General features: G+C 44.6%; 1 protein-coding gene across 1 annotated transcript in view; it reads right to left on the bottom strand.

Moving 5' to 3' along the window:
• Nucleotides 1-1,051: 1,051 nt before the first annotated feature.
• Nucleotides 1,052-15,340, bottom strand: part of DNER (delta/notch like EGF repeat containing) — a 325,355-nt gene continuing 311,066 nt past the window's right edge. Inside the window, exons 12-13 of the mRNA XM_019923664.3 lie at nucleotides 8,507-8,753; nucleotides 1,052-2,068 (exon numbers count right to left, since the gene is read on the bottom strand). Coding sequence (XP_019779223.2) covers nucleotides 1,957-2,068; nucleotides 8,507-8,753 — 359 coding nt within the window. The 3' untranslated portion in view covers nucleotides 1,052-1,956. The remainder of the gene's footprint in view (nucleotides 2,069-8,506; nucleotides 8,754-15,340) is intronic.

Below are 15,340 nucleotides of genomic sequence, written 5' to 3'. Positions count from 1 at the left end.
AACTGCTTTAAAAAGACAAATTATAATCGATAAAAGACCAATAAAGGGGTATCACGTCTAATGAATTTAAAAATTTGGAAGACTGAAAATTATTTGAGAGGGTGTGATGGAAGCAGCTTCCAAATGAAGGTCCCGGCACGACTCACACTGCCCTTGGGACGTGGAGGAATCAACAGGAAGATGGAGTTTAACTTTCGCGGCTTCCAGGCGGTCTCTCGTGGAGGGAGGTCTCCGTGCACTGCACAGCCAAGTCTTCCTCCAGACGATGGAAGGCTCGCATGTGTTCCCACGGATGCTCCACCAGCCCCACTCATATTCTGTTCTTACTTCACTTCCTAACACTTAAACAAACTAAAAACATTACCATATTGCACCGTATCATTTAATAATCAGAGTGTGGCTGTATTGCTATGTTGCTTGTAGGATTGGCGACAGATGTTTTAAGGGAAGAGAAGGAAGGAAAAGCATCTTAAATACTTCTTTTTGCCTAAACCCCTCCCTTGCACCTGGTTTCAGGGCTTCTCTTGGTCTTACCAAATGTTCCCATGTGAAAACAAAGTAGGTTTTTTTAAAAAGACTCCGGGACTCAGGGGCAGCATTTGGATGCAAAATGGAATTGAATATAGGGGTGGCTGTAAGCTGCCTTCCAGTTTCTAAGGACCTAGGTGCTGTTTGCTAAGGCAATTTCATTTGGCTCCCAGAGGAGAACAACGTATATGTTCCTCGCAGCTGTAGGTTCTCTGCACATCACGTCTAGAAGTGTTTCTCAATTTCAACGCACCTCAATAGTTCTATGGGCTGCATTTCACTGGCAACTTCTGATGCAAGAGTTAAGATGCGAATTCTTGTTATTTCTTCCACCTTTCATGTTTACAAGACAGTATAGCTGGTTCCCTGACAATTGGGAAGCCAGGAGTGCTCCCAGGAGGTACAGGGAATGGCTCCAGCAGCCGCCAAAACGTACTCCTTGGAACATATAAAATGTAAAAGACGGTAGGATTGTTTGTTTGATAATCAGTATCAAACCCAAACGTTTTACATGATTAAAAAAAAAGAGAGAGAGATGAGCATCCTTGACTTGGTAACATTTATTCAGTATTCTTTGAAATTAGCAAGAATCGGAAGAAGCACATATCAATCAAATACAGCCACAAAAATGTCCTGGATATAAATAAAGATGCACTATGAGAAATACTCACTACTGAAGGAACAGGTACGCTCTTACATTTACTACCCCTTAGCAAGGAACAACTATAAAGACCTTGACTTGTAAAGGAAAATACAGATTCAATTTGATCATAATTTGCCTCACTAGGCCCTGTCATCATGTATGTTTTCAAGGCCTAGCCTGACAAATGTTACGAAAATGACAAAAAGAAACTCAAGCGAATGCTTCCAGTTTCCGCAACGTTCAACAAAACAGTGCAGAAATAAGTTACTTACCCATGCACAGAGTAAGGCAAAGGCTAATTTCATAAGGGTTAGGAATAATAAATTTAACTAGTTTCTTTTTCACAGGACAAACACTTCAGACTTCTTTTTAAGTAATGGGTATACTGTATTATGGTTCATACTCTACATGTGTTTCCTAAGTCTACTCAAAAAGCCAACACTCACATGTCAAAGACGAACTTGTCCTCGCTTAGACTTATTCTGTAACAGCCGCAGAAAACAATCTGGGTTTCGTAATAATATCTACCGTGGAAAGTGCACACACTAGTTGAAGCATATAGTTTAGAGAGCTGCAAGTATGTTAAAATGTAGTCTAATGGATGCCGCAAATTCCGTTTTTAAAATATTTTTTTCAAACCAAAAGCTGCAGAAAATTAGTTCTTAAATATTCTACCGAGAACTCTTGAGCAGCGAACGTTTTAAATTTCTTAAGCTTTTCATTTTCTTAAAAATAGTTAAATGAATGTAGTAGCCCATCTTTTTGAAAAATAATCCCCCAAAAGATTACAAATCTTTTGTTTTAATCAGTGTGACCAACGGCTTGTCATCGGGGCTGTAATCCTCATAGGCGATGGGGGTCACATCATACATCGCAGGCCGGGATTTCTTTCCAAACCTGAAATCACAGGGAGGGAGGACTCTGGTTAGAGAACTGTTGGCTCTCAAGTCCTGTTAAAGGTAATTGGTGACAATAACTTATCTTCAAGGATCAAATGGAACTATAAAAGTACTCTCAAATATCCTCTCTAGCTAGTACAGAAATTTAAGACTTCTTGATATTAACATTGAATGAGTATAAATATTAGCCTTTGGCGTGGGAGGGCAAAAATTGGATTTCACAGAACGTAGAGTCCAAATTAATAGCGAAGCTTGTCGGTTAAATCTTGGAAGAGCAGTCAGGCGTGACGGCTCTACAATAGGTTTCCAGAAAACATGTATCGATTTGTCTTCTTCTCAGACCCAGAGCGATTTGGAGAGGCAAGTTTATCTGACGTCCGCTCTAGTGCCTGGAATGCAGAGTGGCAGGGTGGGCTTCTCTGCACTGTGCACAGCCTCTCCCCTGGGACTTGCAGGAGGGCTGTGAGGGCTCAGAGGCCACCTGAGGTCCCAGGACAGAGAAAGGCAGAGAGAGGAAATGACTTCAAATAATAAGGTGTTAGTCTACAATCTGTGTGGGCACCGCCCATCCCATGGCATCCGCCTATCACTCCCCAACGCCCATGTACACACAGGCCATCCTTTCTTCTCTGAGCACAAAGCCATTGTCCCAACAGGCTTGTATATATCAAAAAACCCCTTGACAGCAGGACTGAAGCGCAGAAGCCAGGAGCATCAAAATCCAATCTCAGGACTTCCCGCCAAACCAATGTTAAAACGGCGATTCTTCAAATAAAGCCAATTCAACTTCTGGGTGGTCTCTTCCCTTTCAAGACCTCACCTTCCCTAAAGGCCCCTGGAGGGCAATACGATTTAAACAATCTTCCCCACTAGCCCGCCACTCCTCCTCCCTTTTATAAACAACATCTTTTAACTGTTTCAAGTCCAATGGAGCCTATTAAAAAAGAAATTTTAAAAGAATCTCAAATTTTGAAAGGATTGCCAGGATGGGCCCCCAAGGACTTCTCCGGGCTTATTTCCCATGGCTTTAATCCCATCTCCCCACCTTTCTATCTCTTCTTTTTATATCTTGGAAAGTCTGTCTTCTCACATACAGAGATGAGAAGTAGAATCAAGTGGGAAGTGAGAAAACGTTGCCTTCTTCATATGATCTCTTATTTTTAAACATTCATCAATCTTGTATTCCGATTCACTCAAGATTTATTGGCCTTCCGGAGTTGCAAAGGCACAAATCATGCCAGATAGGCACCCAGCAAAGTGCAAAGATAAAGAGTTAAAGGATTCTGCCACCGAGAAGCCACAGCTCCTGAGGCACTATTAAAAAGTCTTCAATGAAATTATGTCTAACATGTTAGCCTCACCGAAGGTCCGGAGTTGTGTGGGCATAAATGTGGATTGGACTCCAGCCTGAGGTCTGTGTATCTAAACTGATTGAGGTCTGCACAATCTGAGAAGAGGAAAAGGGCAACAATATAAAAGCCAACGGGCTCTTAACACTTTCTCCCAAGTCTGAAGATTTCGGAGGTTACTTAAAGGAGCAAGCATTTTGACAACCTATTTCTCATAAAATAGCTAGATACACCGGCAACAATATACCACCAATAATATTAATTTAATTAATTTAAAAAAAATCAGGAAATCCCAGTGTAAAGCTCTCTGTATCCAAACATGGTAACCACGGGACGCTTTCCTGCAGGAACTCCAATGGGAGTGTCGTCGCATCCTATGCAGCCTGTGAATCAATCGGTTAGCCAGCAGGAAAAAGCCAAGCAACGTAATAAGTTGAATACAGGCTTACAATACCCATTTTATTTTTTATATGATTCCAGTTTGAAGAATAATCTGTTTCCTCCAAATCTAGAAAGTTAAATGCCTCCATGTTGTGCAATCCATCCACAAGCTGTAGTTCAAAGGGCCGTGACCTTACATTGCTGTCGTGCAGCTGGACATTGTCAAGGCAGGTTGGAGGATGACCGTTCCAGATCCACTGAGCACAACAAAGCAAGAGCTGAAGGCACTCAAGAGCTGCCACGTGTCCACCGTACACACACATAGTCAACTGAAGGACGACACGCATTGCTTTGTGTCTGCATGGGAAACTCAGCCTGGATCGCAAAGCGTAACGCTGGTGCAAGGGTACCTGGTGAAAGTACGACTAACACCCCCAGCACAACTGGAGCTGGATTCCTTGCACTACGACCTAACCAGCTCCTGAGAAGCCTCCAAATTCCTGAGGTGAGACACAGAAATCCCCACCCAAAGTGCAGCATCTGCTATATGGAAGCTAAGATGTGAAATGAAGTAAGACTCTCCTTCCATCTCCCACACCTATCAGAGTAGCGATCTCAGAGTTAGTGCAAAACAAATGTGCATTCATACTTAAATTTCCAACGCTAACAGCTTTTTATACTTCCTTAGTGTCTCAGAATTGGGTGGATGTTAAGGAATAAGCTAATACCTACAGAATTCCATTTTAAACTCTCAGGCACTAAACCAATGTCAGAGCTTGCCTATGTTACGGCAGGAGTTTTTATGCAACTGTTCTTTTTTAAACAATGCACTGTTTTTCCTTACCCTAAAGGGACATCTTAATTGCTTAAAAAAAAAAAATTGGAAGCTAGAGAAAATGAAAATGTAGACCTTGGATTAGCAAACTATAGTCTGCAAGCTAGTAATAGCCTGTTGCTTGTTTTTTAAATAAAATTTTATTGGAACACAGTTTGTGCCCATTCATAATGCCTCTGGTGCTTTCACGCAACAAAGGCAGAGCTGGTCACAGAGACCCAGAGGCCATACGGCCCACAAAGTCTAAAATGTTTCACAGGCCATTGATGAAGACCATTGATAGGGGTCACCCACAGTCTCTCTGCAAAGGATTTAGCATCGTGTCTGGCTGTGTGAACCATCGTAGAAGCACTAACAGCAGTTGTGCAGCCGTGGTATCAATGTCACTGACAGCTCAAACGTCATAGTTGGTGACCAGTCTTGTGCGCCTTATTTTACTAAAGAAACAAAAGAAACTGAAACCAGTTATGAGGGAGGTCAAAGTATGTACATTCTTCTAGCTCATATTCCCCTGGAAGTCAACAGCTAAACAATACCTCCAGGAACGGCAGGTGGATGTGAGCTTTACAAAGGCCCACATCGGGAGATGCTGTTTGAGAAAAAGCGACTCTGTCCTTTCCCAGCTCTCTTTTTGTTTGTTTGTTTTCTGTGATCGGGCACTTATAGCTGGTAGAGCAGTAAGCAAACAGCAAGCGAAGTGTGACCTCAGATACAGAACTTACAGAGCTGTGGCTTCACTCCTGCCAGTCTGTCACAAAGTCTTTGCAGCCTGAGTGTAAGCAAAGCGGCTGCAGAACATAGGAAAGGAGGGGGCTCCCTTCTCAACCCAGCACCAGCACCAGCCGACTGCTGACGTCAGAATCACCAGACACTTCCCGGGTCACTAGGGAACGTCACAGATGACCCAGTCAGGATTCATCCTGTGCAGCTGCTCAGCTGCAGTCATTCTGATCCAATGTCACCTCCAGGCTAGTGGCAGGGAGACAGGCCATGAAATGCATGTTAGCTACAGGCTGATGCTCAAAACTAGGAAGAGGGGAATTGCAAAAAGGACTCAGTTTTTGTCAATGCCTTTCCAGGGTCTCCAGGAAAAGGGGCAAAAGGGCCAACCAGCCAGAGATCCAGCCAGGGCCTCTGGAGAACCATGCTGTAGAGGCCACAGGTCATAGCCGAATAAACTTTTAGACAGGAATGTCCTCAGATATTTGGGAAGGCACTGTATTAACATCAATGGTTTTATCTGCAGTCACTGGTGCATGCAGGAGCTCGCTGGTTAGGAATTCTGCAGTAAATATTTTTGATAAAAATCAGTACCGAATAAGAACCAGGTTTATAAATGCTTTCAAATTTATTCTTTCCTTCCAAGAGTATTCAGTTAAGTATCTTTTCAGCGGGCTATATAAGCAGGAAGCCCAGAAGAACCTATCTTAACTTCTTCCAGGGCTGAGATAAAATACTCTTCTTCCTCTTGAATGCAAAAGGACCTTAGTCAGAGATTCCTCCAGGGTAGGGGAGTGTGGAGGGAATCTGATTTCTTGGGTCTCCCAATACATCCCCGTATAGAGCTATGGAGTCTGCTCTTTCCTGGTGAACTAAGCCCCTTCAGGAAGACTTTTGAGAAACAAATGAATTTGTCTACTCTCCTTTTCTTTTTACATCCTCTACCTCTCATCCAATGTTTTCAAGATACTCCAAATACCCCTGCAGGCTGGTACCACTTACAAAGCTGGTGCCCTGGGATGAATCTACTTCTCAGGCAGGTCAAGACATCCTATGCCAACCCCTCACCGAGAATATCCATTCATTTCAGACCTCAAATTATAGTGAGGTCTACCATGTGCCAGGACCCACTGGAGATACAGTAATAAAACTCACTGCTCTCTACTCAAGAGGAAAGAGTCAAATAAGCAATTAAGATGAGATTGCAGGGATTCACCTCAATGTTTCCTGGAAGCTGTGTTGCTGAGTTGTTGACTCTTAAACAAAGGCTCCCACAAAGAGGCTCATCTGTAGGGCTTGACCTGGAAGAGGGTTAACTCTCTCTTCTCCCCCAAAGTTACAGAAGTAAGGCTAGTGCAGCTCCCACGAAGAAGCTTCCCTGGGCTTTGGGGCAGATGCTCTATATCTCCCAACTTCTCTCATCCACTGGCTCCTCTCCTTGGAAGCCAGGTTCTGGTTTTTGTTTCCCCTGGACTCACTCTAAGACCTGAGTCTTAGGTTTGTGGGTTTCCTTTGGAAGAAAACTAACTTTCTGAACCTCTGAGCTTCTATGCCACTCAGGCAGAATTCGGGTCTGCTTGTGTCTTGAACAATATCAATCACGACGTCCCAACAAAGATGATGCAAGTAATAGTTCCCTGGAGGCTCAATCCTGAGACATCAAGCTCAGTCCCCTTTTTGCTACAGCACACTCCCTTTCTGAACTGTGTGCTTCAGATTGTTCTACCAACTGAAGGAAAAGATGATGCTTTTAATACACAATATAACTATTATCTTTTTAGTAAACACTCCTTGCAAAACTCAACAATATTAGATGAACTGATGTTTTCCGTGTTGTAATAGATTCGGAGAAGTAAATGTGGTGTTATCTGTTTATACAACCTTTAAATATTTGTAATTTAAGTTGATTGTCATAACTCTTTAAGGAGGTAGTTCTCCCTTCCCACAGTTGAGGGAACTGTATTTGTGGAAGGTTAAATCATCGGTTTAAAATACAGTCAGGGACTTCCCTGGTGGCGCAGTGGTTAAGAATCCGCCTGCCAATGCAGGGGACACGGGTTCGAGCCCTGGTCCGGGAAGATCCCACATGCCACAGAGCAACTAAGCCCATGCGCCACAACTACTGAGCCTGCGCTCTAGAGCCCGCGAGCCACAACTACTGAGCCCATGTGCCACAACTACTGAAGCCCTTGCGCCTGGAGCCCGTGGTCCGCAACAAGAGAAGCCACCACAATGAGAAGCCCGTGCACCGCAATGAAGAGTAGCCCCTGCTTGCCGCAACTAGAGAAAGCCCACATGCAGCAACGAACAACCAAAGCAGCCAAAAATAAATAAATCAATAACTTAATTAATTAAAATAAAATACAGTCAGGTAATGGAGCAGTCAGGCTTAACGATGTCGCTCCAACACCCAGACTCACACTAATTCCTGTCTCTACAGGAGCCTTTCCTCCAGGAGAGGACACTATTTTATACAATGCGAACTCTAACAGCCGAATGACCATCATTTGACTTTCTTTAAATAAGCCCTTAAATCAAATGGGTAATTTATACTCACACTGACTGTTAGAAGAGCAACACAGCTAAACACATCCCCCCAAAAATCATCAGAAAATGTTTCACAACTCCTAGACATTGTTGTCTAGGTAGTAATGTAGTGATAAAGAAGTGAACACGTATAAGAGACCACATCAAAAAGCCAATTATGATGACATGGAGAAATAGAGGGAGTTTGGGTTCTTGAAGGTATTGTTAAGTCATGAAATGAAGCAACTCTAGCAGTATTATATTTTAGACTTCTTATGGGAGATGCAGTCATTTCAGCATAATAAGGCATGAAACAAAAAATACATTGAGATCATAAACTATAAAAAAAATGTTTCACACACAGTGATGAAGAGTCAGATATGTATAACAGAGATAAACACACAATGAATGAATGCATTCAATGAAAACAGAAAGCCAGCAGCAAAGTAAAGGGGTTTGCTTATGAAACAGCCTAATTGTCCGGTCCCCCAACACTACCTTGAACTTATGTTTTATTCTTTGAAACCCTCCTTGGGGATGTAAAGTCCTGTTCATAATATAACCCTGATACTGAGGATGCACATGTGAGAGCAGCACCTCCCCTCCGCCTCCTCCCGCCGCCCACCTGGCATGCCGGATGGAGGCGATGGCGCTGCTGAACTCGCTGTCGACGCTGCGACAGTTGTAGAACTCCTCGTAGGCCGGCCTGGAAGAGCCCTGGTACTCGATGCGGCTGATGCGGCAAATCCCCACAATCAGGATGACGAGCATCAGGATGAAGGCGACGCAGAGGGCGCCGATGATGATGTAGAGGGAGTGCCGGGGCATGTTGGTGAGGCTCTCCGCCATGTGCCCGGACTTCCACTGGATGTCTGAAGGCAGAAATAAGCAAACGGCTGCGGATGAGCTGTGGCCTTCTGAATGGGAAGGACTTTCTTGTCCTCACATCGGGAACCTAAAATATAAGGGCTGTCCAAGCTGGGAAGAATTGTTTTCTATGGATAATCCAGACCAAAGGCCTTACTGTATACGGACCTCTAACAAATCATTAAGAAAAAACAGGAACACGCCATAGAAAAGTGCACAAAGAATATAAAAATGAATTCACCAAGGAAATACAAGTAGAAACTTCTTCAGCTTCATAATTATTTTTAAAAATGCAATTCCTATATCAGTTCCCAAATATTATTTTAAAATTTTGATAACCACAGTTGACAGGGGTACAGAAATGGGGACTGTGTGAATGGATACACAGCCCCTGTGCGGACTGCATGGAGTTTCCTTTGACCCAGAAATTTCAATGTTCTGAATTTATGCTGAGGAAATGGTCCTATAAATGCATAAAGCCCTGGGTGCAAGGATCTTTATCTCAGCAGCACAATTTTTAAATGTTAGATTATCAACTATCACACATTTAGAAAAAAGTTCAGAAAATAGCACAGACACCCATGTACTCACCACTCAAAGTTAATAAATGTTCCTATTTGACCTTCTTTGCTTTATATTTTTAAAGTTTTTTTTTTTTTTTAAGAAATAAAATGTTATAGATATAGCTAGAGTCTCTCAACCCCATATTCTCTCTCTACCCCACCAACAGACAACACAAGTCATAAAAGTGGAAAAATGGGAAACAACCTAAATATTCAACTCTTAGTGAGACGGAGAGATATTCACCAAATAGCAAAAGAATTAAAAAAAAAAAAAAAAAAGGGTTACCAAACAGAACCTAGTTGTAGAGTACAATCACATATGAGCTTCCAACGTCTACCTTACTGAAAAGCTCAGGATGGAGTGATACCAATGATGAACATTTGTTGTTTTCTTACTACGCTAAGCTTTTTGAAAACATCTCATTTAATCATCACAACCCCCGGAAGATACATTATTCCTTCTCCCCACTTTACAGACAATGTCTAGGAAGCTGACGTCACTTCCCGGGTGAGCATGTCGGCAAGTTTGGGTCCAAGTTCTTAGCCTCTGCCTCACACAGCAGTGTGCTAACGACAGTGATCTCTGAAAAGCAGGCCTGTGTGGGATTTTTATTTCCTTCTTTACACATCTCAGTCTTTTCCAACCAAAAAAAAAAAAAAAAAAAAAAAGAGAGAGAAGAATGCAGTCCGTTTGTAATAATTAAAAAGTAAGCAATAAGTCATTTGAAGAAAACATCCATGGGATTATCTTCCAGCCTAACTAGCAGAAGGGGTGTGAGCCTTGGGACCACACCAACCTTGCTTCTGATCCCAGCTGCAAGGTTTACTTGACCTCCCTGAGCCTCAATTTCTTCCGTTATAAGAAGATACTTGCAACATATACCCTATAAGCTTGCTGTGAGCGTTAAGTTAGAAAACGTGTAAAGAAAAGTAAGAAAGTCCACTGCTGGGCTCATGGTGGGTGGTCCCTAAGGAGGAGCAGCTGCAGTGGTGGAAGAGGGAAGGATGCAGAGGAGGAGGACCCTATCCTCTGAGGCACACACTCTGAGCTGAGGATGGTTGGGCATTGCCCTGTGCCCATTCAAAAAGCACCAAGCTGGGCTTCCCTGGTGGCGCAGTGGTTGAGAGTCCGCCTGCCGATGCAGGGGACATGGGTTCGTGCCCCGGTCCGGGAAGATCCCACATGCCGCGGAGCGGCTGGGCCCGTGAGCCGTGGCTGCTGAGCCTGCGTGCCCGGAGCCTGTGCTCCGCAACGGGAGAGGCCCCAACAGTGAGAGGCCCGTGTACCGCAAAAAACAAAAAACAAACAAAAAAACCCCACCAACCTGGATGGGCATGAAAAAAGTGGATGGATGGACATAATCGCTGTATCTGGCACAGGTCAAGAGTGTCTAATTATGTCCCGTTTACAGACCTGCGTACAAATGGAATGGTTCAGATGATGTGACCAGGATTTGAAAGGAAGCTGTGAAGATTAAAAAGGGCTAGATAAGATCAAAGAGAAACTGAACTTGGGAAAGAGGATGCCTTCTCTACTTCACTCACACCGCCACCTCCACCACCATTACCTCCAGGCCATGATTTCCACCTTAGGACTCTGGGTGCTTGGAAATGGGATTCAGGGGTGGGTGGGAATGGGCCTGTCTTTCTGTGAAATCCTCAGGCCTGTTTCCACTGTCCCACTTTAGGTGAGAGTATTTGTCACCTCTGGGTCCTCATACTCTCATCTTAGCGACATCTTCAGTGACACTGGAGTCTCAGAATCAGCTATTCTTTCCCTTGAAACGTTACGATCTGCACAAGAGCACAGGTAAACACCCAAACAAGGATTCGAGTGTGCAGACCTTTTTCCTAGAAGCCTAATGGAACACTGACCCATGCCCTGAGCCTGGCTGGTTCCTGAGAGTTTGAGAAGAACGGGATGAATGAAATGACTTCTGAGCATGTGTCCAGATCTTCTGGCTCCTGAGTTTTACACCAAGGCCCTCGAAGTCTGGTGTTGCCACTCGAGCCTGCCTTTCTGATGACAAAGCCCGTGCAGCCAGCGCACACACGGGCAGATGGAACGACATAAATCACTGCAAGTTAACGGCCGCAGCGGAAGAGGGGGAGTGTTTCGTGAAACCAAGACTCAGTCCCAGACTGGCAACCCTTTCATCTGGCAGTAACCTGGTGCACATGGAGAGAGACAAGTCATCTTTCTGGCTGAAAGAGAAGCATGACTCACTTGATTTCCAAGTATTTCAACATTCTCTGAAAAATTCAGTCGTAGGCCAGAGTCCAGCACTCACAGGGTGTGCTGTAACACTCACTGAGCACTGTCACGAGGGCCGCCAATACTGTTTCTACTCCAGCTCGGGGGAGCGCTCAGATCCGATCGTGCGGCAGCCACACAAGTTCTTGATGAGTTCCTATGGTCAATCACACCTTTGTGTAAATAGCTTACACATCACACTGATTGTGTATAGACAGCCAGTGCACAACCGCACACGGCCACTGAAGCAGAAAACCAACTGTACTAGGTTACGTGCTCGGCACACCGCCCCAGGCCTGACAGGCTGCCTAAGTCGCTTGCATTTCTGACCATCTACTCTATTTCCCCAAACTCTGAATTCCAAGCTGTTTGGACTTTGGGGAAAACTTTCTCAAAATTTCTCCTGAACCTCTGTTTCTCCTCCCTGCCCCTGCCCTTTGCTTCTTCCACCCTATTGTCATCTGAAAGTTGTCTGATAAGTGAATGTGGCTGCTTTGCACGCTAGGTGGATTGGGAGGCAAGCTGGATCTGAATAAATCCAACACTGGGTCTGCGAGGCAGCGAATGTATCTGCAGCAGGTGGCTGCAGCTGCCGTCTCCCGGTCCGTAAGCCATCGCTCTGCCGCATACAGGGAGTCCCAGTGCATGGATCATTTCCTATAGTGGCTGCGGCAGGGCTCGGAGAAGAATCATGCACCAGAGCACGCTGGAAGGGATGACCTCACCAGCCCCGGCACGTGCGTGACCAGGAACGCAGGCACACCAACTGTTCAGGGAAAAAATGTCGCACTTCTGGGTCTCAGGGAGCATTTGCATTTCGGTTTAAACTCAATCTGTTTGAGGTTTTGTATCATCTAAAGTGCTTTCGCCTTTAACATTTCAATCGGTACGAAAATAGGAGCTACATAGGGGCTGGACTCGGAGCCTTTGCTCAAGGTAAAGCAGGTAGTCAGCGGCCAAGCTGAGGATAAAACGAGACCCACCGACCACCTCCACTCCACCAAAGAGACCTCATTCGATAGACAAATTTAATTCTAAAATACATTTCCCACATCTGTTTTTTCATTTACCCAGGTGAATCTAGCTAGATTAATTTGTCCACCTACTTTTTAAGTCTTTTTCAGACTTAAAAAGAGTCTGAAAGTAAAGGAATGAAAGTCTGTTTTGAGTAGATGCCACTTAGTGACATCTTAGTTTTGAGTAGATGTCACTTAGCTAGCTAGATAATTTTTGAACCATCTGCGGCCTAGAATAACTGTGAGGCGGGATTTCAAATGTCTTTATGTTTTCTGTAGCTATAAGTTCGGTGGACAATCAAAACAGTCAATGAGACTGAAAAAAGTTAACACTCTCATTAATCTTCAGAAGATGCAGAAGCGGGGGGAATGGAAGGCACAGCTCGCCTCCCTCCTAGCGATCCCGTCACTGAACCAGTCATCAATAAGCACCTACTATATGCTGAGCACGGTGCTGAGTGCCTGGGGTAAGAAGCAAGGGGAAACTGAGAGAAAAGTGGGCTAAGCCACTTGGCGAAGTCCAAGTGGGCTAAGCCACGAGGGACCAGAGTGGCACTGCTTCGAGAGGGGACGAGGGATTCGCCATCTAACTGGGGAATCGGGAGAGCTTTTGTGATGGGGGTCCGCAGCAAGTGTGGCTCTAAGGGTGAGTGCATAGTCACCAGGGATGGAGAACAGCAAAGTGAAGGCTGTCCCAGGCAAAGACCTGGGAGGAGGTGGAAAGCAGAGTGAGGAGCTGGAAGGAGGACAGGGTGGCCGCTCAACGCAGCAAGGCAGAGACTGTCTGAGTGAAGACGGGGCACCTCCCCACAGTGTAGGGGCAGCCCTCCCAGTCCCATAGGCAAGAGTGTGGCCTTTGCTCTTTAGTCATTGATGTATTTTATTTTATTTATTTATTTTTTTGCGGTACGCGGGCCTCTCACTGTTGTGGCCTCTCCTGTTGGCGGAGCACAGGCTCCGGACGCGCAGGCTCAGCAGCCATGGCTCACGGGCCCAGCTGCTCCGCGGCATGTGGGATCTTCCCTGACCGGGGCACGAACCCGTGTCCCCTGCATCTGCAGGCGGACTCCCAACCACTGTGCCACCAGGGAAGCCCCACTGATGTACTTTAATAGCAACTTGGTGTGGGCAAGGATGGAAACAGTGGTTGCAGGGAGGGTCTGAGGGTTCAGATTTGCACTTTGAAAAGATGCCTCTTCCATTTACGACCACATAGATGAACTGGAGTGAAATAGACCAGACACAGAAAGATACATATTGCATGATGTCACTTATATGTGCAACATATAGGAAAAAACCCCCCAGACAGTAGAATGGTGGTTACCAGAGGCTGGGGAGGGGGTTGGGTGATGGAAGGAAGGGAGGGAGGGAGGGAGGGAGGGAGGGAAGGTGGCTGGGCGAGATGGGGTGGAAGCATGGGCAGTCACTGTTGAATGGGTGTAGAGTTTGTCTTGCAAGATGAAAAGAATTCTGAGGAAAGATGGTGGTGATGGTTGCAATAAAATGTACTTACACTTAAAAATGGTTAAGGTAGTTACGTGTATTTTACCACAATGAAAAAATTTTTTAAATAATGAAAAGGTAAAATACTTTTGGAAAATTAAAAAGAAAGAAAGGAAGCAAAAAGAAAAGAAAGGTTGCTTCTGGCTGTATATGAAGAAAGGGTTTGAGGGGCTCGGGTAGAAGCCAGGTCAGAGGCTACCGCGGCCTCTGGCGGAGCTGGTGGTGGTTTGGCCTGCGTGAGAGGGGTGGAGACAGAGAGGGGAAGGAATGTGGGTGTGAGTTAGGGGTGGAATTCACCAGACTACGCAGCTTGTAGAGGCCAGTGAGGAGAGACGAAGGTAGTGTCAAATTTCTTGGCCTTTGGCTTGTATCCCTGGATGGATGAAGTACCGGAGGCAAGCAGGGGACATGGCAAGACAACCAGGTTTGAGTGGAAGCTCATGAGTTTTGTTTTGTACATGCTGAACTGGAAGTGCCTTTAAGACACCCGAGGGGCGACATCAAATAGACAGTTGTATTATTTTGTTCAGCATTTTGGTTAATAAAAGCAAACGGTTATTGAGAGTTCAGTGTGTGCTGAACACTATTCTAAGTGTGTTAGGTCCTTTATTCCTCGTACGATGCTCCAAAGTGGACATTGTTACTATCTCCCTTTTATACAAGAAGCAGCTGGGACTCCAGAGAAGCCAGGGAAGGAGCAAAGTTGGTTGTCTTGGGTTTCTTCTTCCCAAAATGCATGGAATTTAATAATGCTTGAAGAAACCCATCAAAACAGTTATGTTATATGAGCAGTCTTTATTGTACGAATAGATTTGGTTCTTTGGTTCTCATTCTGGTATAAACTAGGATTTTTAAAAAATAAAACTCATTTGGAATTAACATATACACAGTACTATATATAAAATAGATAACCAACAAGGACCTACTGTATACCACAGGGAACTATACTCAATATTTTTTAATAACCTATAAGGGAAAAGAATCTTGCCCAGGTTTCCACATGTAATAAGTGGCAGAACCTGAATTTGAACCACACACTGGCTCTAAACACTTAATAAGTAATGTTTTCCATACTGCACAATGTGGAAACCAATAGGGGCCAGACTGCATTAGAAAAAAAAGTTTAGAAAACCATATAAAAGCGTGTCACACTCGTAAAGTAAGTACTACTTCATGTTTTGTGTGTGTGGGAGAGACACTGTGTGCTATGCGCCGCATCAAAATGCAAAATGTATTTCTTACCGTGGGTTGCGGTC

Source organism: Tursiops truncatus, chromosome 7 (assembly GCF_011762595.2).
Source record: "Tursiops truncatus isolate mTurTru1 chromosome 7, mTurTru1.mat.Y, whole genome shotgun sequence".
In the NCBI taxonomy this organism is placed as follows: domain Eukaryota; kingdom Metazoa; phylum Chordata; class Mammalia; order Artiodactyla; family Delphinidae; genus Tursiops; species Tursiops truncatus.
This window is presented reverse-complemented; position numbering and strand designations above follow the sequence as displayed.